Here is a 25,297-nt window from a genome sequence, read left to right as displayed (position 1 = left end):
ATTTACTATCTATTAACAAATATATAAGCATTCCGAAAATAGTATAGATCACCTAATTTGATAAAACAATAAAATTAAATTCGACTCTATGGATTTTTTACGGGAAATTTTAATACAAATAAAACAAGCCTCGAAAGAAAAAGGTACAGTGTCCTCTAAATTTTATCACCGTAACTATCACTTACATTACGATAGATAATAATAGCATAACACTATTCTTTTGATTACATTTTTTCGAAAACTTCTTCACTTGCCATCTAATCTAAAATTCTAAATTGAATGTGTATACAAATTTAATTATAACATTTAAATAAAGAATATTTGAATTACCCAAAAACTACGATTAAAAAACAATATTTGTAGCGTGTAAGAGTGCGCTACTATCGTGTTGTGGGCTGAAACTGCGCGGGAGTCGATACGGAAGGGGGGGGGTCGTGTTCACTTAAAATTTAAACATTGGTTAAACTATAATTATAATTGCTGTCTAAACAATTATTGAGTATTAATATTGACATTGGTTTTGTTTTGTTTTATTTATTTATTTTTATTAAGAATAATAATATAAAGAATAAAGTTTCACGATCACGTGACGTATACATTGCCGCTGTCGTTTGAAAACACAAGTAATAAAATTGGACAAACACGAAACTTCATTACATTTTCGAACAGAAATTTTGTTAAATAGGTTTAGGGTCGCTAAACATCTGTTAAGTGTGAGAGGGGCGATAGAGCAACCGGGCCTCAATATACGTGCATAGTTACGTCACTGGCAACCAAAATAGCTTGACCCTTCGCTCGCGTGTTCAGACGCGTTTTGGTGATGCGCGCTGTTTTACAGCGCTCTCTTAATTTGGATATCGGTACGGATATTGGACATTCGCGGTCACGGACGCTTCACCACCATGGCTAAGAATTATGTTATGGTGTTGGTCTAGACTACTATCTACAGAAAATGTGAGCTTCGGATCTTCTGAGCTTGTATCATTACATATATAAGTGAAAGGATTCGTAATGATTGTATTAAAATCAAAAGGTCGTTATGGTAATTGTAAATGGCGTATTCATTTATGGCATTTATGTTGCAAAACTAATGTTAGCCTTCGATGTAAATACGCCGATAATAAAGAGATTACATTTGTCTCGTTTTTATTTCTTAGGAAAAAAACGGAATATTTTGTTAAATTCAATAATAATAATAAACCCCTTCCAAATGTCCCTTTCTTGGAATGGGTCCTTGTGCTACCGGCTTAAATCTAATAATCTGAAAAAGCTTTAGGTTGATAGTTCTTAGTGTTTGAATTGAAATATTTTAAATGATTAATCTTGATCGTATAACAAGCCAAATATCGTTTTAGTTCTGATGAAACATCAACAGTAGTTTATTTCATATATATGTCTAAACTGAAATGAAGAAGTATATTCATATCATACAACGTCTATGCTGAATGCACTTCCTGACGTGACATCAATTACACCGAGAGTCACCGGCGCGGGGGCGTCTACTATATAACGGTGTAAATGCGGACTTATTCACCACTAAAACTAATTTAACTCGAGCAAGACAGAAATACATCTCCCTGCAAAATATATGCTCGACAGACAGAGACGGAGCGGCTGCATCGCGACACCATTTGTGGCGAAACTCACATCAACTCATCACTTTTACAGACTGACTGTGAAAGAATAAAATTTGAACTCTATGATACAGAAATAACAGCTGTTTTACTTTGAAGGTATCTAAAGAGTTATTTCAAGATTGACACAGCGAACAAATTTCATTTCAACCGCTAAAAGTTTAAAGTGCAATTTAAATATTGTGGGCGGCGCAGGGAGGCTCTACATTCTGGGTATAACTGCACCAGCGACATGCAGCCTTCCATCATAGAAAACTCTAAGGAAAAACGACATAGAGTCGCAATTCCTCCTCGCTTGTTTACGGTAGCCAAATACAATTTGTAAGAGCACGGCAGGTAAGCGGCTAGCGGCAATAGAGTTTGTACTCTACGTGGTAGTCTCTGGGTTTGTAATAGCGTGTCGAGTAGAGTGCGTAGATATTAATAGCTCGTTGCAGAATGTGAGGGATGTAACGACTTATTTGGTGAGAGCTGCGGCTCGCGCTCTAATGTTCGCTGATTATGGACTTATTGAACTTTCAATGCTAATTAGAACTCTTAGCTTTAATTGTTGGTAAAACAGAATGGGTCAATCAAATACTGGCGATAAGGTCGCCGGCTAGTATCTTTACATATATGTATCTATTTTAAAATTGTATAAAATATATGTGTAAACACATATATACGAAGTCATGTGTGTAAAAGTTTATTTGAACCACTGTCAATTTTCCTAAAAATCGTTTTTTTTTTAATTCAATAAATCACGCAGGAAGTGTCGGAATGTACACACACAATCTGATGCAAGGCCTATGTGTTAAATCTATGTAAATGACGCGGCAAGATCAGCTGGTATGAAAATACTGTTTCTATTTTTGAAATCGCATACTTTATCTTTTAATAATGAAAGGCAATTGCTCTACGAAATAATCAGTAATTTTATAAAAAGTATTCACTCGATTCTATAACATTTTTTAAAGTTTTAAAATGACTAGGTTTAAGTTGTAAGTTCTTTTGAATAGGGAGTAGTCAATAGTCTTCTCTGCAGGATTTCTCTAAAAATATTTTTTGTACTCTAACGAGATACAAATAAAGTTTGTGTTTTGAGTTTAAACTGATTTTTCATTTGGAGATTATGTGATTTTAATCTATACAATTCTCAAGAATTCTACAGCATGATATAAATATTTTTTTTTTCCTTTTTTTCAATTCAATAAATCACGCAGGAAGTGTCGGAATGTACACACACAATCTGATGCAAGGCCTATGTGTTAAATCTATGTAAATGACGCGGCAAGATCAGCTGGTATGAAAATACTGTTTCTATTTTTGAAATCGCATACTTTATCTTTTAATAATGAAAGGCAATTGCTCTACGAAATAATCAGTAATTTTATAAAAAGTATTCACTCGATTCTATAACATTTTTTAAAGTTTTAAAATGACTAGGTTTAAGTTGTAAGTTCTTTTGAATAGGGAGTAGTCAATAGTCTTCTCTGCAGGATTTCTCTAAAAATATTTTTTGTACTCTAACGAGATACAAATAAAGTTTGTGTTTTGAGTTTAAACTGATTTTTCATTTGGAGATTATGTGATTTTAATCTATACAATTCTCAAGAATTCTACAGCATGATATAAATATTTTTTTTTCCTTTTTTTCAATTCTTACAGTAACATAATACCTAGTAATACAATAGAAAACTTATTAATACAAAATTTAAACTTAGAAAATAATTTAACATACAAACAAAAGCAATCAAAGGGTATTCAAATAATGTTCAAGATCAAGTCAGGATTTTAATCTCTTAAATAAATAATTTATTGCAATAAATAAAAATATATATAAATAAATCATACTATTATAAAGTCGACAGGTTCCACTTTGAAGGCCATCGTACAGAAAGGGTAAAGGTTAAAAAGGGCAGATCGCCTGTTTATCTACGATTTTTCTTATCAATACGCACGTATCTCAGGTTTCTGTGTTTAAAACATACAATAATTATATACATAATTAAGAACACAGGCCATTCCCCAACTGAATCTCAGAGGTTATTCGAAACTTAGGTATGTATAGTGGTGAATAAATCCGTGCGAATATTTAGAATTCGTTCAGTGTGTCAGTGAGGCGGCTGGCAGCACCCACGCGCTCTACATAATTTTATAACTGAAATATAATCACTGATTTCCAGCCTTTGTATTTGACTATCATAATAAGTCTACAAAGACAGTCAAGTTTTATAACCTCTGGTGAAATATGAAAGATTTCAGACATACATATTACTATTATACAATGAATATGAAATGGTCAATTCTTTTTAATTCTTAATTTAAAAATGCTGTTTTTTTAAATCGACTTTTACGAAAATACTAGCTGTAATCAGCTTTAACTGTTTTTTTTAACTTGACCTTGGATGGTACTGGACAGTAATTTTCAATATTTTTTTTGCAATAAACAATATCCCTTATATTTGTGTGATAATAGATCCGAAGTGAAATAATACCAGTTGACAGCCTCGTATTGTCTCAACAAACATTCACACACAATGGCTACCCCGTGGGAACTCCATACCAAATTTATAGCAATACATATTATACATATAATAATATTATGAAAGAGTAAATTTGCTTTTTCTGGTCTCAGTTCAATAAAAAGATAATTCAGATTGAAATATACCTCAAAATAGGACATAATTTTTGCTAATCTCAGAGGTTTAACAAAATTTAACATAAGTAACTAATGTGAATAAATTTTCATTAAAGTATGTTTTTTACTTTCTAAATGTTTTTATTAATAATTAATTGCTAATAGTTTGTAATAAAACTAGATATTGTTTTGACTCATTTCCTGGTAAATTGTAAAATATCGCCTCCGTAGATCAGGTTCCGATAACGGTGATATTATTGTTATATAGCCTTGGTTAGCAAAACTGTAACTAAAAAATATCATTAATAGTCTTTTTATTGCTCATGCCCCATAAAGTTTTTTCCTAGCATAGAACTTCAAACCAACAACTTTTCAAAAAGATTCTTCCGGATCAATTGTCTCATAAAATCGATTAAATTATAACATCTCTTGACAACCGTTTCCTCCCCTTAGAAAATCGAAATGAATTTAATATAATGAACTAACAAAAAGTTAACAATATTAGCGGAATCGCATAGGATGTCAAAGTCGGCAAATTGGGAGGCCGGCACGCGACACCGGCAATATTGGCCCCGAAAGAGCAACTAGCGCCAATTAGTGGCACCAACGAGCCGAGCGCGCCACAATGGACGATAGATTAACTCACTAAGGGATCATTTTAAGGGATTACAGCGATACACTGCGAGACATTGCTTTTTGAACACGCCTTTTTCATTTGAAACAACTGAACTACACGTGTAAAAAAGTTGGACATTCGAATACCTAATTATGATTAAATTGTTCGACTGTCGATATTGACATTATTCCTTAATCAAATGCAAAGTATTGATACGTTTTTGCATTTTGTAAAGGTAATGTTTAAGTGCAGGAAATGTACCTGTTTTATAAGTTTTCCTGAAAATCATAGCATGAAGCAGGAGTATACTTCAGTTTGATTCTACAAAGTTATTTGATTAAAATCATCATAAGAAATATTAGTATAACAATACTCTCTCTAAACATCACAAACTTAATTCAAATATACGGTTAAATGAGTCTTTATATAATACTTAACTTGAAAATAAAATGTGTGTTGTATTACTACACACTGAAAGATATGATTGTCAATAGAGTATCACTAAATTTGTCTATTAGTGTAGTAGAAGCTAGTCAATTAGAGCAGTGATTGCGGACGGCACGCGGCCGGCACGCGATAGGCACGCAAAGATCACACTAAACAAATGTACTATGCAGAACGAAACAATTAATATATCAAGATAATCATTTATTTCTTTTTTCCACCCACCCAGATGTACGAGACCCAAACAGAATTATAAAATTTAAAAACTATATCTCAATCGTATCGCGAAGCACATAGGAACGTATAATTGTGACATTGTGACACTTAAAGGGAGAGGTCGGTTTTGAACAACGATTTTTTCGTGTTTTTCGTTGTTCAAAAGAACGTGCATATAATTGGTATTTATACGATTCCTTTATAGCAAGATGTCACTAATTAATAGAACAGCTTTATATTTAGAGATTAAAAATAATTAAAGATAATTTTTTTTACAATTCAATGCATTTCAATCAAGGGATTTTTTATGTTAAATACCTATATAAATGTTTATTTAAGTTAATGGTATCGTTAAAAAAGTTTATTTTATTTTTAGTAATGAATTATTTTTCATCTTAATAATTCTTTTCAAGAAGCTAGTTTGTGCAGCTTTTTGCCTGTAACTAAAGGATTTTGTACTGTTAAGAATAAACAAGAGTATATATACCTAACTACACACTTAAATATATTACTATAAAATAACATAACCTAAAACAATGCAGGTAATCTCAATATATGGAACTGAAATAAGCTATACTATTATATAAATAAACATTTAAAGGAAATCTAAGGAGATACGCGTTACTGTGTGTATGTGCACGTTGGCTATGCTGTTTATCTGTCCGTTGGGACGTTTGTGCTACGATTAACTGTTGGTCGTAATTGCACAGCGTATAGATAAATGAAAATATATAAGTTAATATTAGTTTGATGTGATTAATGTCTTTTGAAATGTATATCTGATCAATTTGATAATATTTGGTTATAATGTTGATCGTATAATATAGTTTAGTTAAATATAAATATAAGTAGTTGTTATTCTTATTTAAGTAACGAACATGTAAACATAAATATACCAACACTTGTTAGTCAAGAAGAAATAAATGTTAACAGGATTTGAGAGTGAAATGTTATGGAAAAGATTAATTTGTCACGTACAGAACAAGTTGCAGACATACCTCTGTCACTCGGGTTGTAAAGTCAGTATGCCTATAATAATAACACTAATAAAAAATACTATACTAAAATGCATATAATCTAAACAAATTAGAGTTTAGTGGGTAAAGTTCAGTTTATGAAGCTTGCAACCATAAATTTTTGAAGTTGCAGGTGACAACAACAACAACAACATATCGTGACAAAACCGGCATGTCTTAGAATGTAACGTTAATATTCAGAAACGAGACTTAAGCGCGAACTATGACTTCGGTATGTCAAAATTGAATAAGTGTTTGACATATAAATATCATACTTAGCGTGTGTGGTAAGTACTGTATTCTCTATATTATTTATAAAATCTCTTGTATTAAGAAATGTTATCACTGAAACAGACGCTTGTGTCTGCCCCAAGCCATACACCTTTGCCATCCCTAAACAGGATTATGGGACTTCACACAATGTAAAAAAGGCTACTAGTTAGTTTTTATCTTAAGAATTTTCGTAACGTTATCAAACCGTAAGGGGCATCCAACAGTACAGTGAAATTCACGCCATAAGTTGTATGAAATGCACTAAAAGTATTTTTAACCCAAAATCACGTAATCCACCTGATTCTAAATATACCCGGCCAATGCACTCTGCACTTGCAGCTTCATGCCACACACATGTGCAGGAACACATCCAGTACTTCGTGCAGATGGTTTCGTCTAAGGGATAAGATACTTAACATTTATACTATGATGCGATACAGTAATATAGTAAATAAGAGATGCAGAAACACATCTGAATCCTAATATCATTACAGTATCTAAAGAAATAATACTATGTATTTTACACCGGGCCAGCCGAAAACTTTAGGCTTTTTATTCATTTAAATATTGTTATGGTGATACCAGGAGATTTGATTCCTTGCGGAAATGTCTGTAATAGTAAAAAAAAATCTCTCTCTATTAAAATAGAATAGAAATAATAAAGGGTTTTTGATCTTTAAAAAGTGTAATACTGGTCAAACAGTGCTTTATACATAAAATGACCTTGATTTTTAGATGGCAATATTTTTTGTCTAAAACATGGTTTGCTTAGACCCTTAGTCATAGAATGTAAGCCAAATTATTAAACCGCCTAGCCGCCTATTTTAATTGGTGAGTACTAAGATACTTCTGTTATTTTATATTAAAAGAGATTACTTATAATAGTATGTAATAATGGATAGTTATAAACGGCTAGGTAAATGTTGCGTCGCCGCGCGGGGGCGGCCGGCAACGCCTGAAATGACTGAGGGCGGGCCGGCACTGCGATTTACGACCTCTTGCGGGTCCCGGGAGAGCTGTAGAAGCCTTTGAGTTATATAGGATCCAAAAAAGGGGTTGTCAAAGTTTAAAAGAATCGTTAAATGATTGTTGAAGCTGGTCAGTAGGTGTCGCAGGGCGGCCGGCGCGCGCGCCTTGTATGGCTCGCGCCGCGGCGACTGTCCGCGGTATATAAGCTCAGAGCGGCTAAAGCTGCCGCACTCGCAGTCTCGCTGCCGTAGAGTCAACTCCAACGCGTCCCAACACACAAACTCAATCACAATGTGCGACGATGATGTAGCAGCGCTCGTAGTGGACAATGGGTCCGGAATGTGCAAGGCCGGTTTCGCCGGTGACGACGCACCCCGCGCCGTCTTCCCATCCATCGTGGGCAGACCCCGCCACCAGGGTGTGATGGTCGGTATGGGTCAGAAGGACTCCTACGTCGGTGACGAGGCCCAGAGCAAGAGAGGTATCCTGACCCTCAAATACCCCATTGAGCACGGTATCATCACCAACTGGGATGACATGGAGAAGATCTGGCACCACACCTTCTACAACGAACTGCGTGTCGCCCCCGAGGAGCACCCAGTGCTGCTTACCGAGGCTCCCCTTAACCCCAAGGCCAACAGGGAAAAGATGACCCAGATCATGTTTGAAACCTTCAACTCACCCGCCATGTACGTTGCCATCCAGGCTGTGCTCTCTCTGTACGCCTCTGGTCGTACCACCGGTATCGTGCTTGACTCCGGAGATGGTGTTTCCCACACCGTCCCCATCTACGAGGGTTACGCTCTGCCCCACGCCATCCTCCGTCTGGACTTGGCCGGTCGTGACTTGACCGACTACCTCATGAAGATCCTCACCGAGAGGGGTTACTCTTTCACCACCACCGCTGAGAGGGAAATCGTCCGTGACATCAAGGAGAAGCTGTGCTATGTCGCCCTCGACTTCGAGCAGGAGATGGCCACCGCTGCCGCCTCCACCTCCCTGGAGAAGTCTTACGAACTTCCCGACGGTCAGGTCATCACCATCGGAAACGAGAGATTCCGTTGCCCAGAGGCTCTCTTCCAGCCTTCCTTCTTGGGTATGGAATCATGCGGTATCCACGAAACCGTATACAACTCCATCATGAAGTGTGACGTGGACATCCGTAAGGACTTGTACGCCAACACTGTTATGTCCGGTGGTACCACCATGTATCCTGGTATCGCCGACAGGATGCAGAAGGAAATCACCGCCCTCGCACCCTCAACCATCAAGATCAAGATCATCGCTCCCCCAGAGAGGAAATACTCCGTATGGATCGGTGGTTCCATCTTGGCTTCCCTGTCCACCTTCCAACAGATGTGGATCTCCAAGGAGGAGTACGACGAGTCCGGCCCCGGAATCGTCCACCGCAAGTGCTTCTAAGCGCAAAATTGAGTGGAAAGGGGGTGCTAGTGCGTGTGTGGTGGTGCTCTCGTGTCCGGTGGGAACGCAAGCATTTCGTACGTTGTGCCTAGTGATACCTGACAGAACTGAACATCTAATGTAACGCCATCTATCGTGTAATGTAATTTATTGTAAAATTTATATAAATTTAATTTTCTTTTTTATTTTTATTATACACGGGATCGTTATGGATCTCAAGCCAAAATGTAATTAATAAATAAACGGTTAATTTATTTATTGTAATTACAATATTATTTCTTTTTATACATCTGCTGACTTTGCTTTTTATTAGATTCGCCTCGACCTAATATCCTATCATACTAGTTAGATAATTGATTACATACACACACTGACAATAGTTAAAAATCACACTTGAAATTAACAAAAGTGCCTAGGGATGCAAGGCTACATAAGCATTCAGAATTCCTATTACAGGCCGAATATAGCCCATCTGACTAACGCCTCTCACTACCATAAATAGTAAAGAGGGCTGCCGCCGCCGGAACGTCTATTTTAGTAGCAGCGGTCGGCATAGGAACATCGCAGTTCTAACTCACTATACACATCCAGGGATTTCTCCCACTTCACCCCCTCACACTAATAATCGTTGCCGTCTAATAATACCCGACTCCCGCGCAGTTCAACATAATGGTGACGTGCCCAGCTCATTTTACTGAAACAAGCTATGCTCATAGATGTAAACAATGACGGTCAGAGCTCTATATTTGTGGTCTTGTGCTAATATGGCAGTAAATCTGGGAGACTTATGCAATAATTGTAATGAGGTTAGCCGTAAACTTTTTGACAATGTGATGAATCAGATTTCGATGTTATTCACGGTGGTTAACAGTGAGTGTATTTTAAGACTCCCCCGCGTCCGCTACTTGTATGGCGCACTCAACGCACACTATTTTTGTTTCAGCGCGATGGGGATTTACAATCGTACATATTTCTATATTTACAAATACATTTCATTCATCGCTTCTGTTTGCAATTAATTTCTAAATTCCATAACAAGTTATGCGTATATAGACATTTAGAAGTAGAGTAAATTCTTTTAAATGTACTTTTCTTATAAAAGTGTTCTGTATACATATTGGAATTGTCTTCTACCATTCTATGGTTATATCTTAGCCACGTATTCGTAGCATGTGTGACGTATTCCGTTCTAATTGCAATTTATCAAATTCGATATTCTTTAGTCTTTTAAAATTCTAGATCAATTCCCCAACTTTTTCTTTAAGGAATTAACAATGTCTGTTTAAAATAGTGTCAAGTATTGCTATACATAAAATAAGATCTTTGCCTGCATTCATCATGATGTGAGATCGGTCAACCAGGCTTGCTGTGAACCACGCGAACCATGTGATCAGTTTGATAGCATTAAATAACTGTAAAATTTTGATTTTACTGTGAGTTTTATTCGGGATCCTATGTGAAGCTTGAACAAAAATCTGAAAATGAGAAATCCAATATTGCCGCGCCATTAGCGCGTACATTACACGTCCATTACACAACAATACATTAATCGATACTTGTGATTGATCCGTCTTCAGACGTCGACACATTAAACTCTCGATCACAATACGTATTATTCGTGTTTTATCGAGTCATTTCTTCCCCTCGCTGCCTTAAAAGGGTTCACTCGTTGAGTGCTTAAATACCTATTGTTGGCTTCGATCAGCGTGTTGGCAACTCCACGAGAGCTATACAAGACGCGGGGCAAATGGTGTGGGCCGAGATTCATAACTATTGTCGCCTAATGAGGTGATAGCTCTATTGGTCTAAGACTTAAAGCTGACTAAAATAAATCTATAGGGAACTCTGGGTGATCTACTAAATATAAATAATACCATTGATTAAAAAAAATAGTAGATTTACTTTGCTGCGTTGTATGCAGTATTTATAAATTTAAAATTATAACATCTTAGCTGCGGGAATTGTAATGCTTTTGTGTAATTTTAAATTTGTTTTAGTTAATGATAGCAACAGAATCTTCGCTAGGTTTTATCTTATAGATTTTTATTTTTAGAAGCGTAGTAAGATTCCTGTTTGGGGTCACATGGTTACAGCTCCTTTGTGATTCTCGCCTAATTAAAAGATTATATATTGCATAATATAGTGAAGTAAAAACAATTAAAAATGGATAGCTGTTAACTTCACAACATTAATGTGTTTTTTGAGCTATAATGAATTAACTAAATGAATAATTAAATGTGGGCCTGTTTTAATTTAAATGTGTCGTCAATATTTATGTAACCAAAGTACTTAAGATAATTTGGATAAATCATAGTTCTATCGTACCTTGCATTACGTCGAGTGTTATCAGGAAAAAAATAACATTTACGTGTGAAGAACTTCAGCAGTGCTCCGTTGTCATTTATGGAACTATATGGAAGCAAAAACGTTTCAAATTTTAGTTATAAGAACTGTGATATTTTGGATATTACGAAACTAATTTAACTTTGATTTTGTTTCGTTTTGAGTAGAAACTTTTTACAGTTCAAATGTACAAGCGCTAATTAAAAAAAATTGATCAACCAGTTACATCTTTTGTCTTCGTTTTTTTTTCAGTGGGATTGTTTTTGGTGTAAATTAATTATAATTGAGGCTTGGCGGGAAATTGAAAAAGCGCGGTACTATTATTTTTTCTAAAATAATACTTTAATTAAAATAAAGATTATTTCTTTGTAAATAACATTATTAATAGACAAATTAAATATAAACATAGTGTATAAATAATAAAAATGGAAGGAAACGAGGGGGGCGGGCTTGACCCGCCCAACTCAAAAAAGAGACCACGACGGCGGCTCGAAGATCCCCAAAATGTTTCTGATGCTGGCGGCGGAGGCGGTGAGAAAGACTCGTATATCCCATATCTCAAGCCTAATTATAAAAGACTATATCCTGAAAATTCTATTAATATGGAATTTAAGGTTTTTATTGAAAACAAAAATATTCAGGACAGGCTGGGAAATAAAAGCTAATAATATATAAACCACATATTCTCCGAAATTAAAGGCGTGGTGGCAATAAGGCGAATTAACGCAAATAAAATTGTTGTGATATTTAAACAACATAATACAGCTAATAACTTGATACACAATATAAGTTTTCTTGAGAAACATGATATGAAAGCATACATTCCAGCAGCTCAAATTGAAAAAACTGGTATTATCAGATTTGTGCCTGCAAGTATATCAAATAAAGAACTATTTACTAAATTAACTTCTACAAATGAAATAATTGCAGTTAGAAGATTTATGAAAAAAATTGGCAATGAATTAGTCGGAACACAAACTGTTAGTATCACATTTTTGGCAAACTCTTTACCTGAGAGTGTCCAATATGATTTATTTTTTTACAGAGTGTTTGAATATATACCTCCTCTCCAACAATGTTTCAAATGTATGAAATTTAATCATTATGCTAAAATTTGTAATGGCAAACAGCGTTGCTCTATTTGTTCAGGTGAACATTCTTATAAAGACTGCAATAAACAAAATGAGATTTGCTGTGTAAATTGCAGTGGACCTCATTTAGCAATATCCAAAAGGTGTCCGATAAAAATGAATAAAATCCTAGAAAAGAAAAATAAAATAACATATGCAAGCATTGCCAGCACAAAAGATAACAATGAGTTCCCTCCCCTTCCACCACGCTCCAACCCTGTAATTAAAAAAGTGATTAGTGTAAATAATGCACCCAAACATGTGAGTACGTGAGTCCTATGTGAGTACCCTCACATAAAGGTATTATTGGTAACGAAAAAGCAGACAAAGCTGCATATGAAGGGATTAACACTCTTAATGTCAGAAATGTGGTACAGGTTCCTATGACTGATTATTATTATTATATCAATAACTCGATAAAAAATTTATGGACAACATTATGGAAAGAAGATCAAAAATTGAAAGGAATGGTATGGTAGTATACAGGAAAATTTACATATAAGACCCTGGTATGATGAGTTGAATACTATCGGTATCGTGAGTCGTGAGTTCGTTACCACAATCAACAGATTGCGCTTTGGGCATAACACTGCACCCGCGCACCTCGCTAAACTTAATATTATAGCTAACAATATTTGCTCTTTCTGTAATAATAACGAGATCGCAGATATCAACCATATCTTTTTTAAATGCCAAAACCAAATATTCATTTTTAATAGACTAATATTGGCAAGTGAAATAATGGAAATTAGTGATCCCTCCCGCCGCCAGTTGTGTGATTTGCTCAAAAACAAAAAGTGTTATAGTGCATTATATAAATACATCAAAAATACCGTGGGGAAGATTTAAGAAAACAAGTGAAACGATAGAATAACATGTGAATTAGTGATCGTAAATAAGACTTGGCTTAAAGGTCTCGTTACCAGGCCATAAAATTTAAAAAAAAAAGATATAATTGAAGTTATCTTTTAAGCGTTACATGTGATACTTACAAATGTGCTATTTATTATCAACCTGTAGTTGCTGATAGGGTAAAACCAGAATGCCAACTTCCCAAACTCGCTACTAAATATACTTACTATATAATAATACAATACATTCTCTGAATTAGGAAATTAAATTCTCTATGAAGGATAGGATTTCGCGATGGCAATTACTCTGCTTGTCAGAAAGGTGTGTAAGTCTAAGTCAAACGCTTTCCTCTTCTAGCAATATTCGTATTATTGATGACGGTAAGGATTCGCTGGCCCGCCAAGCCAGCCGTTGGGAGACTGGAGCCCACAAAATAACGAATTCAACTTGAAGAACGGATCGCATTCTCGCATAGGAAATATATGAAAGATTTTCTTTGAAATTTTCATTTCTCCCGAACATACCTCGGACGCTGGGATTTTTCTGAAAATTTTAATAATTCAACTTCCCGTAAACCGCTCTAAGCTTATGATCAGTTTCCACCCTCATTTTATTAAACTTATTGTTAAATCGTTGAAAGTTCGATAAAGTTGTTTTTAAATATTGATTTTAGTGCCTAAAACTCTCTTTCCATCCAATGTTCACCAGTTTTTGACCAAATGAACTAAAAGTGCGTTTGAACAGAAAGGCAAATAATTGATACCACTGACAATTGTGTGCTTTTTTTCATGTTACCAAGTTGAATCAACGATATATGGAGGTAATCTGAGCTTTGTGGTACATATATACAGATTAAATAGCTAAAAATATTATCATATTGCGGTGAACTAAATAGTAAAAATTTAAAAGACAAAGACAACAAAAATAAAATTTTAAGAAATATATGTGTATAACATATAAAAATAAAATAATACTGTTGCTAAATCAAAATATAGTTCATTCTTATAGGTCACAAGTATAAAAGGTATAATATAATTCTGTTTTTCAATTTAGAGTTTCGAGATGTATTCGTTTTTCAGTCGAACAGATCCAATTGTGAAGAAAGGCGTTACTATTTAAATGAGCTCCCCCCTCCCCCAGGGAGATACAACACGTAAAAGGTGTAATTACTTCTTAGAATTTGCGGTAATGTCCAACCAAGTCTTCTACATCTAATGAATACATGGTGCTTAAAATAGTTGGCAATTGGAAATCTGTTTGCCCCGAGGTCGAAACCTATGCAAGATTTTATTTCTTCAGCGCAGTTTTTCCACTTTGCAAACGAGTGGTTGCCCCCTGGGGGGATGCTGTTTAAACTGCACTTTCAGACTTTTTGGGTGTTGGGCTCCAAGCGTCTCACTCAGCGCACGAATCGCGAGTACAATAAGATGAACCTATTGAAACGCCGGTTTTCTGTTACATAGTGGTACTGCCCCAGTCATGCCTACCCATTTGGCTGAAGCCCGAAAGCTGCGTCTAAGGCTATTTTCTTACCGCTGTCTCTTCTACCGTAAGAGTATGAACAGCAGATAATTATGCGGAAAATTCTATTACTAGTAAAAGGTTTACTTGGGGACACTGCTGGGTAGTTTCTTCCACGCCATTACTTACCACACCCTGTACTTGTAATGTAATAAGCAGTGATAAGTGGTTGTAGTGTCGCTAGTCGTCGTTGCCTGTAAACGAGCTTTTAAACAATGGAAATATTCAGCGAATTGCTAATATACCGCTGTCTAGCTTAAGAGTCAATATTCTACTATACAATAATATACAATATTCTATAATAAGGAATACATTAAGTTTATGTTATTATATTTAATAATGCGACGACGACCTCCATTACAGAGTAAAGACCTCCTACAAATTCGTCAATGGTCGTCCTGTCTTTTTTCTTTCCACTGTATTCCATTCCAAGTATTCACCGACAAACACGGGAAATGTGGCCAGAATTTCCACTTATCTTTTTTGAGCATTAAAACGACGACTGTTATTTTTGTAAGACTTCGTGTTACTGCGGGAGAAGTTTGCGTGCCTGTGTACATTTCTATAATGTTAGGAATCAGAAGGGAATTTATGAAAAAAACATGAACTGCAATTAAAGATTAAACTTAAGCTTATTATTTATTCAACAACCACCTATGATTGCAGGTACGATTCACATAGTTGCACACATATTTCACGAGTCTGAAATATAGTTTAAACAAGTTAACATTTGGAATAATGTTATAATTTAAAAGTATTTTACTGTCTTTACGATAAAATACGCACATTCTAAAGAAAATTCATTCAATTGGTGGATTTTGATAAGATTTACAACGTTAATATAGATACATAGTATTTTTTATTTAAATAGACATTAAAATATTGAACTAGCTCTGGGCCATTCAGACCGCGACTATTTGCTCGCTACGATATTAGACAAGTTGTCGACGCCTCATTTATAGCTAACTAAACTATAATATTAATAATGATTATCCTCCCAAGGGGTTGTGTAGGAGGGGGAGGGCAGATAAAAGAGCATTGTTGGAATGGATCAAAGCTTAAATGAATTTAATTGTCGCGGCGTTTATAAGGTCTCATTTAGCGTGCGCGCACCACGTCGCTTTGGGAACCGGCAGACCGCGAACGCTCGCTCGCTTTTTATTAATATCGCCCTTAACAGCTTTGAATGCGATCGCTACAATGATCTATGCTCTTTTGATATTCCGATATCAGTTTGATATTGTGTCAAAATGGATTGTGTCGAGTTAATTATAAATTGTGTTATAATGTGTTTTGTTCGGGGGACCTTTTGATGCGCAGGACGTTTATATGAGGGTTTCATAACTGCTAACTCCATTTTTGATTGAGAATTTGTTTCACTTTTTCTATGAAAATATTTATTCAGGATTAAACCATGGTGTTGAGAGAGAAACATGAATATTTGCTGTAGATTCTGTACCTAAAATATTTTAATACTCGTTTTAATACATCAATTGTAAACATATTTAAAATGAAATTTAGCCTATTTATAATATTTACATGTACAAACTGATTGTAGTTTATTTAATATTCTATAGTATATTAAAAATATGTTTATTGATACAACGACTGTATGAAGCTACTATCATATAACAGAACGTTTTTTTTCTTCATATTTGACATAGCTTAACAATAGCAGATATCTTCGTATGATATTTTAGACAGAAAGACATGATACACTATTTGCTTGAAAACAATTTGTAAAAGATATTTAGGGTTTTAAATTTGATTGACTCGTATGTTTTATGAATCAAAAAAATCCCTGTTTATTCCACGACTAGCGGCGTATCCCGGATTTGTACGTGATATTGTCAATTACTCAGTAATAATGTATAATTCTAATGGCGAAAGATTTTTTTAAATCTGTTCATGAGTTTATGTAAATATGAATAATAGAAAAATGTTAGCTCGGTCACATTCCATAATAACATTGTAACGACAGCCCAGTCTTGTACAATAATAGATTTACATTCAACCTACGCAACCTACTTCATATTTACTGAAATCGCTGAAACGGTTCTAATAAATCTCAAATGGAACCAAGAAAAAACTTTTTGTTATTTGACTGAAAACTTACAAGAAATTACGCTGTTAAATGCAAAGTTCTGGGTAATTTTTAGTAAAATTTAACAGAAAATTACTCGTTTAATGCAAAATAGTAAATATCGCAGTGGTTTTTGCTCAATTGGAGGTGGCACTGAAAACTTATAACCCTATCAATGAACAAGACAAATTGTCTACCCCATGGGAATTATAATAAACAATTTAAGAGATTAAACAGGTACATAATCCTTATTATAAATAGTTGAGTTAAAGCTTTTATTTCAATAATACTCAAAAGGGTACTCAAAATAGCGATTACAGTATTACATCATATAATCGCAAGCGCTTTTGTATTCAAAATACTTTGTATGGCGTTTCCTAAATACTATAAGTTTAAAGAATAAATTACATTCACAAATACCTTATTAATTTCTTCATTTATCATTATCTTATATGCAAGATCAGGCTGGCCTGAAGGTTAATGAGTATGTATGTGCGTAGAGTACGTATCGTATGAGGAAATATTTATTAAGCACATAGAAAATTGGTACTCTCAGGGTCAAAATTCGTGCACTAAACTACGCATACGCAGCTCAAATACCACCATTTTAAATTACACAATAGTTTGTAACATTATACGTATCCCATTATATACAAAAGAGACGCATTCAGTGATTGTTATTTATGTGTTATTTTCTCTAAAGTAAAAACACAATGTGATGAACAGTAAATATAAAAAAAAACACATTATTTACGTATTGCATGCTAATTGATGAATAAATGTAAATTAATATTTTATATACGATATTTAACAATGATGGTAGAATTCAAAAACTGAAGTAATGGTGATATTTATTGAAGTGAAACTTCTTTATCGGCGTTAGTTCGAAGCCATTATTAACAAAAATATGTAATATCAATGACACTAATAATTCAATAACAATTAATGCAATTCTGTAATAATCTTAGTAGTAATAAGGTAAAATTAAATAATTGTATTATTTGTATTCATGTAGGTATATTATAATAAACTTTTGGTAAACCTTATCTAATTTCACTTTATTTAATTTCTGTAAAGTTGCATAGAGCTGAACATTTTTCGAAATATAAGGTATGTCAAAAAGAAGTTTCACTTCTTACGCGTGTACACTAGTACACGCACACATTTTCTTCTCTCGTCCATGTGTAAACTCCTACGATCATTTCACTTTTGTTTTCTACGATTTTTCCTTACACACTATTATGTTTAATCTCCCCTTTTTACATAGGTTGTGGCAAAATCCAGTCTGCATGAAATGATACGGCATACTTATTGTTGTTACAAATAACAAATGACAATTAACATTATGAGGATTTTTTAGTCACATACATGAATATACTTAAGTTAGTCTAAACATTTGTTTTGTACAAATATGATACTTTAAACTTTCACTTTCCCTCACTGGCATTAATTACAATGTCTATACATTCAAAGAAAGTAATTTTTACAAGCAAAAACGACCATAATAATCACAATAATTAAACTGTCATGTATTTTTTTAGACTCCATTCATTCAGTAGCCAGAAAAGTCTAAAAACAATAAAAAAACACAATAGTAATCCTTTTGTGAGCAGTGAGACTTGTATTAGTTCAAATCCCTCGTTAGGGCACAATTGCTGAGTACTTGCGATGTATTTGGATAACTACTTTATTGAAAGGGTCTTACATGCACGAATAAGTAGGGTTTTATTTTTTAACTAGGGATGCGCTCTACGGAAAATAATTTTACTAGGTATTACCTGATACATAAAACGAAAACGAAGAACGAAGTGGTTACAAGATTGAACGAGATAGTGTTTTAATAACGATTGTCACGATTACAGTGTTATTTTCGTTTTTTAGTTTTAGTTCAGTTTTGTAGAGCAAGAAATAAAAATTCTCCACACACATTATAAACTGGCGTTACTCATCATTGTACAAATACATCATTGTATTTGTTTAGATCAATAAAATATTAATAAATGCTTTGAATTTTCTGGAGAGTAGATCAGAGTAGACCAAAGGAAAGTGGCATTTTGTAAAGGAAGGAAGGTGCTGCTCTTTCTCCGACCTAAAGACAGGCTCCGTGACCAGATTTAGCCCCACACTGGGCAATAGAAGGGCCCAATGGCTGGTCGAAATGTTCTATATATATTTATCGGTCGAAAATAGAAATAGAAATAAATAGCTTTGTTAACGTTAATCAGGGTATGACGTCATGGTAATATTTTTTTTAAAACTTACAGTAAGACATGTAATCTAATTGAATAGATTGGGTTTAAATGAGCGATGGAGAGAGTTTGGAGCGGCTAGGGGGAGGGGTGAGGTTGCAGAATTTAATATTGTCGGCGGCGGGTTAAGGCGACGTGTAAATAAAACTCACCGAGACCGCTCCCGAGAGTTAAGGCGAAGGTTATAAAGTTAGTGAACAACAAAATATGCCAAAATGTATAATAATATTAATAATAAATATTAATGAATATTGCTTAATCGATATTTTCGGGATGTATTTTATAATTTATTTGACAAATACGGCTATACTATAGGGCAGATTTTCATTGTATATCGTTGTATTGTAATATATTGGTGCAGTGGTCATTCTGTAACTAAACAGGTAACCTGAACCCTATATTTTCTTTATTTTATATTCTCTTTTTCATATTAAATACATACTTTTGTTTTAACTATTTTGTTTATTTTTACGATTTTAATTTTTAATTCAGCATCAGTATTCCAATTATTACAACACAAACATTTCGTGGCATTTACAAATTTTTATATACTTATTAAATAAAAGAAGCATTTTCCGTAACTGATGTAAGCAATTATAAACTTTTTAAATACGCGGAGCGCTTGGCCTTAAGCGTATGTCTGCGGATATTTTTACAAACGTTATTACTGGCGGCGCTCGCCCGGCCCGGAGCGGTGCGGGTGGAGGGAGGGATAGCTTAGCTTTCTTTATTAAATTTTCGTTTGGGGTCGGCGCATTAGCGGTCTATGGGCTAGGCACGATACGATGCCCGACACGATTAAAAGTCGATTTAAAGTGATTTATTAGTAATTACTATAAAATTTGTTATCACTCTATAAAACTACATATTCCGCTATGTATACGATTTTGTTATAAACATTCTTTTATGAATTTTTGGAGTTCTGCAAAGAAGAGTTTAGAAAATATATAATCTATAGTGACTAAGAATCGTTTTCATTTTTCTTTATTATCTTGCATTGTTTTCCATGTTTGCTGAAACGTTAATCAAATATTTAAAATGAAATAAAAATACTTGTAGTGACATCTAGGTAAAGATTTGCGAAAAACTTTTAGTTTTGTAAAATGTAGAACCCAGTTATTACATAGAATACCGCCCCCTAGCGAAACAATTAAACAATAATTTAAGGCAAACTATGACAATATTCATTTAAAAAGAAAGTTATAAGTTTCACTTTGCTTTAAAACGCCATAATTTACATAGTTTTATAGGAGAATTGCATTTTTAAAAGTGGTAATCACAAACATAAATATTTAAATAAAATTTTGACAATTATTATGTTCCAACCATGAAGGATATTTAGTTTTTTTTATGTTTCAAGTAATATTAAACAGATGCCGCTTATCGGGTCATAGTGATTACATATTCTACTTTTTCTATTTACCACTAGATAGCGCTGGAATAAATGTTAAGTTAATCATATTTTTTTAATCATTATGATTAATGATAACAAATAATATGGACAGAGAAATCAAAAAATATTGTCTTAAAATTTAAATAAGAAAATAAATTTACTTTGTATAATATATTTATTTATATGACCGAATAGGTTTTGGGTAAGTTAAAACTCAAATTGATATTTGAATTCCAATTTTGATCGCATTGAAGTATAAAAAATATGTTTCTTGGTGTTTACGTTTATTTTGTAATTAAGGGTAAAGTAATAAGGTAGCTAGGTCTTATACAACGGAAAGACCAATAGTTTCTCTATTTATTAAAAAAACTTCTTTTTATTTTAGTATTTTATGTCTCATATATTATAAAATCAAAATTTTATACAAACGTCTTAATTCGTGCTATTAGTCTTCAAAGCGTGTGTTATGTTAAATTGGTTCGATGGGATCGCTTCGGACGTTTTTACGAGTTTTTAGTGGCTTTGACTTGCAAATTGTATTTTGTCTCCTACACCCTTTATTTCAATTTCCGACCCTGAGAGGGTACGGGCAAGCTAATTAGAAAAAAAACCGAAAGTTCGGTAAGTTATGCAGTGGCCAATTGGAGAACTAAATGTTAATTAGGTACTTATTCCTATGGATAATTGAAATAAGAAAACGATATTGGAAACTAAATGAATCTTATTTTAGAGCACAGATTAATTTTTCTACTCGACCATAGATGGCGCTTCAATAACAAAAATAAACATATTAAAGAACTATATTTATAATTGACATCGATTCTTACAGTTGATTTTTCTCATTTGATACTAATTTTATAAAATTTACTTTATCATAAATCATAGTTTTGATAGCTAGTAAAAACGGAGTCACGTCAGAACGTGCAATGCTGGTGCGTGCGTGCAATTTATTAAATTTAACTAAATGAGTGCGGTAAGTTGGAAGTGTACAAATGTATCAACAATTAACTGTAAGGAGTAGGCAGTACTAACGAGCGTCTGCCGTGACCAACCCGATCACAGCGACTGTCAAACGCAAGCGTACACTACGCAGAGCCACATAACATTCCCGGGATCGGATTTTTTTAAAAGATTATTATCGTCGTTTAGCTAAATAAAACAATCTCACAATAAACTTTCTTCCAACATTTTTGTGCAATCTCAAATCCAGATGATGCCAAGAACATGATTAAGGTTTTTAAAAGGTGTCTATTGAAAATACCTACCAGAAAGTTTGCGATTCTCTGGGACAGAGTTTGACGACCGTTAAGCGAGGTAAACTGCTGTTTAACTGATCCTCTTGTGAAAATAATTAAGAAATAGGCGATTAATATGTGATTGAGGGGGTTGAAACAATAATAATAAAAAATATGACGTTGACTCTTAGATCAATTATAATTGTTTAAGGCGGAACTGTAATTAGTTGATTTGTTTAATATTCGATGCAAATCTCGTCATTATAATGCTTTCCGCCCACGACTGTATAATTTGATAATTATGACAACTGACGCTTCATAGTCTCCACTATAATTTGCTTAATAAACTAAAAATTATATTTATTTAGTTAAATTTTTAAATATGAAGCTATAACAAATGGCCTTTTAGAAGTCAAGTGTGAGAGGAAGGTCGGAGGTATTGTTCCGCAGGATGAATCGTATCATCTCCAGATTTCTTCCAAACGGAGTTTTTTTTGACCCGGTGTCAATGCTAAATTATTGTTGTTTTTGATCGACATTTTACAGTGCATACGAAGGATTTATCCAAATGGTGAGTAAATATTATAATTTATTTAATATGAATCAGTGATTTAATTTAATACAAATAACTGTGAAATAAATAATAATAATAAATATATATAAATTAGCACCACCTCCTTAGCTTAGTGGTCGACTAGTTCTACTCTTAGCGAAACAATGATTATCACAAGTTACCCAGCTGCTTATCTAGTCACATTAGTGACATATTAAAAACAAATTTAGGATCAATAATTAAATCGAATCGTGATTTTAATTAAGCCTTTTTGAACCTTGACTGAACTGATAAAACATTGAAAACAAATAATCAGTGCGGCTCGTCTCGGATGGGGGGTAGTAGAGTGGGGGGTGTAGTGGGACGAGGGGGGAGGCAGTCCAATAACATGTTAATGCGGCGTTTGCGCGCTAATCGAGTGCGACGACGCGGACTATTCATTTTGTTACGGGCGCCCTATAGCAGGCTCACATGGAGGCCAGGAGATTTTATTATAAAATACAGTGGTCATTCTAATGATAGAAAAAAATATGGATCTGGAAACTAAATTATGGCACTAACACACAAAAACTAATACAATTTCCCAAATCAGTGGGTACACATTACTCTGACTTGGTATACTCTTTTTCCACGTCCATTTCCCACTGGCTGAGCCCACGCCATCTAGTGTGCAAAATTTAATTTTAAACATTAAAGTCATCTAATAATCTATAGTCTATACACTTATCTCTTTGCATATTGAATGAAGATTCTGATCCGTACTAAAATATAGAAAATAACTGTGTATAACATGTATTTTTGCACTACTTGCCTATCTTATGTAATTTAATACATTTTTTTTCTTTACTCACAGTGGTTGCCTGGAAGAGATCGCTCGAAAGCGATAAGGCCGCCTTTTGCCCTCCTATTGATTTAATTATGTTCAATTTTTTATAGTGTAACGAAATGTTAATAAATAAATAAAATACCAAAGTTCTGACGAGCCTGCTCTTCTTAGTAGGTATTCGGTACATTTCTGTTTAGCCATTGCTGATTGATGCTGTAGACATCTGTGCTCGCCTACGGATTTCCCCGTCAAATCCTCCCCGGTTCCTTATGAGTGATCATAAACCAAGGTAGTAAAAATAATTCTGAAATAAAACTAGATTTCACATAATATTACTGATAATAATGGTCTTTTTTATATTTATAGTGGCGTTTGTGTTTTGTATGGGCTTATAAGCTGAACAATAATGTTAACGCAGAAGGATAAAAACACAAGAAAGAAGTGGCTATTATTTACCTTCTTCGTTCCTTGCATTTTAGTAGCTTGTTACAAAAGTTCTTAATTTTGAAATTGTTGCAATACAAGTTATTTCATTGTTATAAATTATATAAAGCAAATTATAATATTAATTTAATAAATGTTTGACGTCCAATATAACCTGGAGTCTCAGTTCAGAATAAGAAAGATAATAATAACAATACTTAAAAAATAAAATTATACAGTACAAGTTACAGGGTTTCTGATACTGTTATAGAGTTTACATTTATAATTTGTTTAAATTAAAAGACATGTATAACTACGTAATAATAATAATAATGGTCGTGTATACAAAAAAAAAAAACAACTGTATTCGACTTGTGTCACCACGTAAGCTTTCCAAAAGAATGGCAGGTACACCTTTTGCCATTAAATCGTGCATTGCGAAACGAAATAAATATGGAAAATAAAGATTTAAGTAAAAAAAAATACAGGTTAATATTAGAAACAAGGAATCTTGTCCCCTTATGCGTTGCTACGTACTATTGAAACAAGGAAGAAACTTAATTTGTGTAACAGTTGCAGCTCCAAACAAACATTGTGTAAAACAAAAAACTTGGCGATTAAAAAGAATGGCGGAGTGTTTATTGCCAGTTCTTCTCTTCCGTTCTAAGTCCTTGATTTGAGAACTGGCAGTAAATGTAAAATTAGAAGCATTTAATATGTATTTTCTTTTGCGCTTATGTTCATTGTGTTACCTATATGAATAAATGATTTTGACTTTTGAATAAAATTTTATTGCCTCCATGTAAGCTCTCCCTATCGTTTCATCGAACACAAACATATACCGAAGAGAGAGAAAAACACAATAATTGAGTGCAATTCGGTTTATTTATTTACGTGTAGTCTGTGAAGTCTCTTCTACACTTTTTAGATACTTTAATGCAATACTATAATAATAAGTAGCCTCAGAGTTTATATTAAGATACAAGGGTTTCCGTTTAATGCATTCTGTGTTCTAACCACAACTGTGCTTGATTCTTTTAAATCACTTGAGGAAATGAGGAAAACAAAGTGTGGAAACCTAATAGCATTCAAGAATCAACGTGTGTTACATTGTGTGTATTGAAGGCTTATCTAAGTACCTGGCTCAAATATATAGCTTTATTATTCTGATGTTGGTGTTTTCGTATAGACTCCAAAATGGGGTAAAAAAATTAAGTTCAGGAAAAAAAATTGTCAACGTGCAACGGCCCGACGAAAGCGTGCGCGCGGAAAGCGCTTGACTCAGTATTTGATTACATTTCAATAAGTAATAGGTATTTAGGTAGCGAAATTACCTCTTTTCTTGGACATTTTCCCCTATATCATAGCTAATGTGGCTCCTCGCCTCCTATATCGCTATGTCGCGGGACACCTGTGGCCCAGCGCGCAGTGAGACAGCTAGTATATGTGCATAAAACAAAGTTGGGTTATGTACAAAAC

At 34.0% G+C, this 25,297-nt stretch overlaps 1 protein-coding gene and 1 long non-coding RNA gene across 3 annotated transcripts; both read left to right on the top strand.

Moving 5' to 3' along the window:
• The first annotated feature begins 8,010 nt into the window (after positions 1 to 8,010).
• LOC123711259 (actin, muscle) lies at positions 8,011 to 9,507 on the top strand. The gene has a single exon (XM_045663758.1). It carries the CDS (start codon positions 8,080 to 8,082, stop codon positions 9,208 to 9,210), a length of 1,131 nt encoding a protein of 376 aa, XP_045519714.1. The 5' UTR covers positions 8,011 to 8,079; the 3' UTR covers positions 9,211 to 9,507.
• A 12,229-nt stretch (positions 9,508 to 21,736) lies between these two features.
• Positions 21,737 to 24,202, top strand: LOC123711083. Of its 2 annotated transcripts, none has more exons than XR_006753896.1 (4): positions 21,737 to 22,095; positions 22,426 to 22,587; positions 23,593 to 23,684; positions 23,762 to 24,202. It is a non-coding gene; the product is annotated as an uncharacterized LOC123711083 (long non-coding RNA). The 2 variants fall into 2 exon arrangements; XR_006753897.1 differs by having other exon boundaries at positions 23,567 to 23,684.
• The last annotated feature ends 1,095 nt before the right edge of the window (positions 24,203 to 25,297 follow it).

This window comes from Pieris brassicae, chromosome 6 (assembly GCF_905147105.1).
Source record: "Pieris brassicae chromosome 6, ilPieBrab1.1, whole genome shotgun sequence".
Taxonomy (NCBI): Eukaryota; Metazoa; Arthropoda; class Insecta; order Lepidoptera; family Pieridae; genus Pieris; species Pieris brassicae.
Note: the sequence above shows the minus strand (reverse complement) of the source record. Positions and strands in the feature narration are given on the sequence as shown.

Coding starts and splice junctions, on each gene's coding strand:
- LOC123711259 (XM_045663758.1), top strand. CDS start 8,080: ATGTGCGACGATGATGTAGCAGCGCTCGTAGTGGACAATGGGTCCGGA.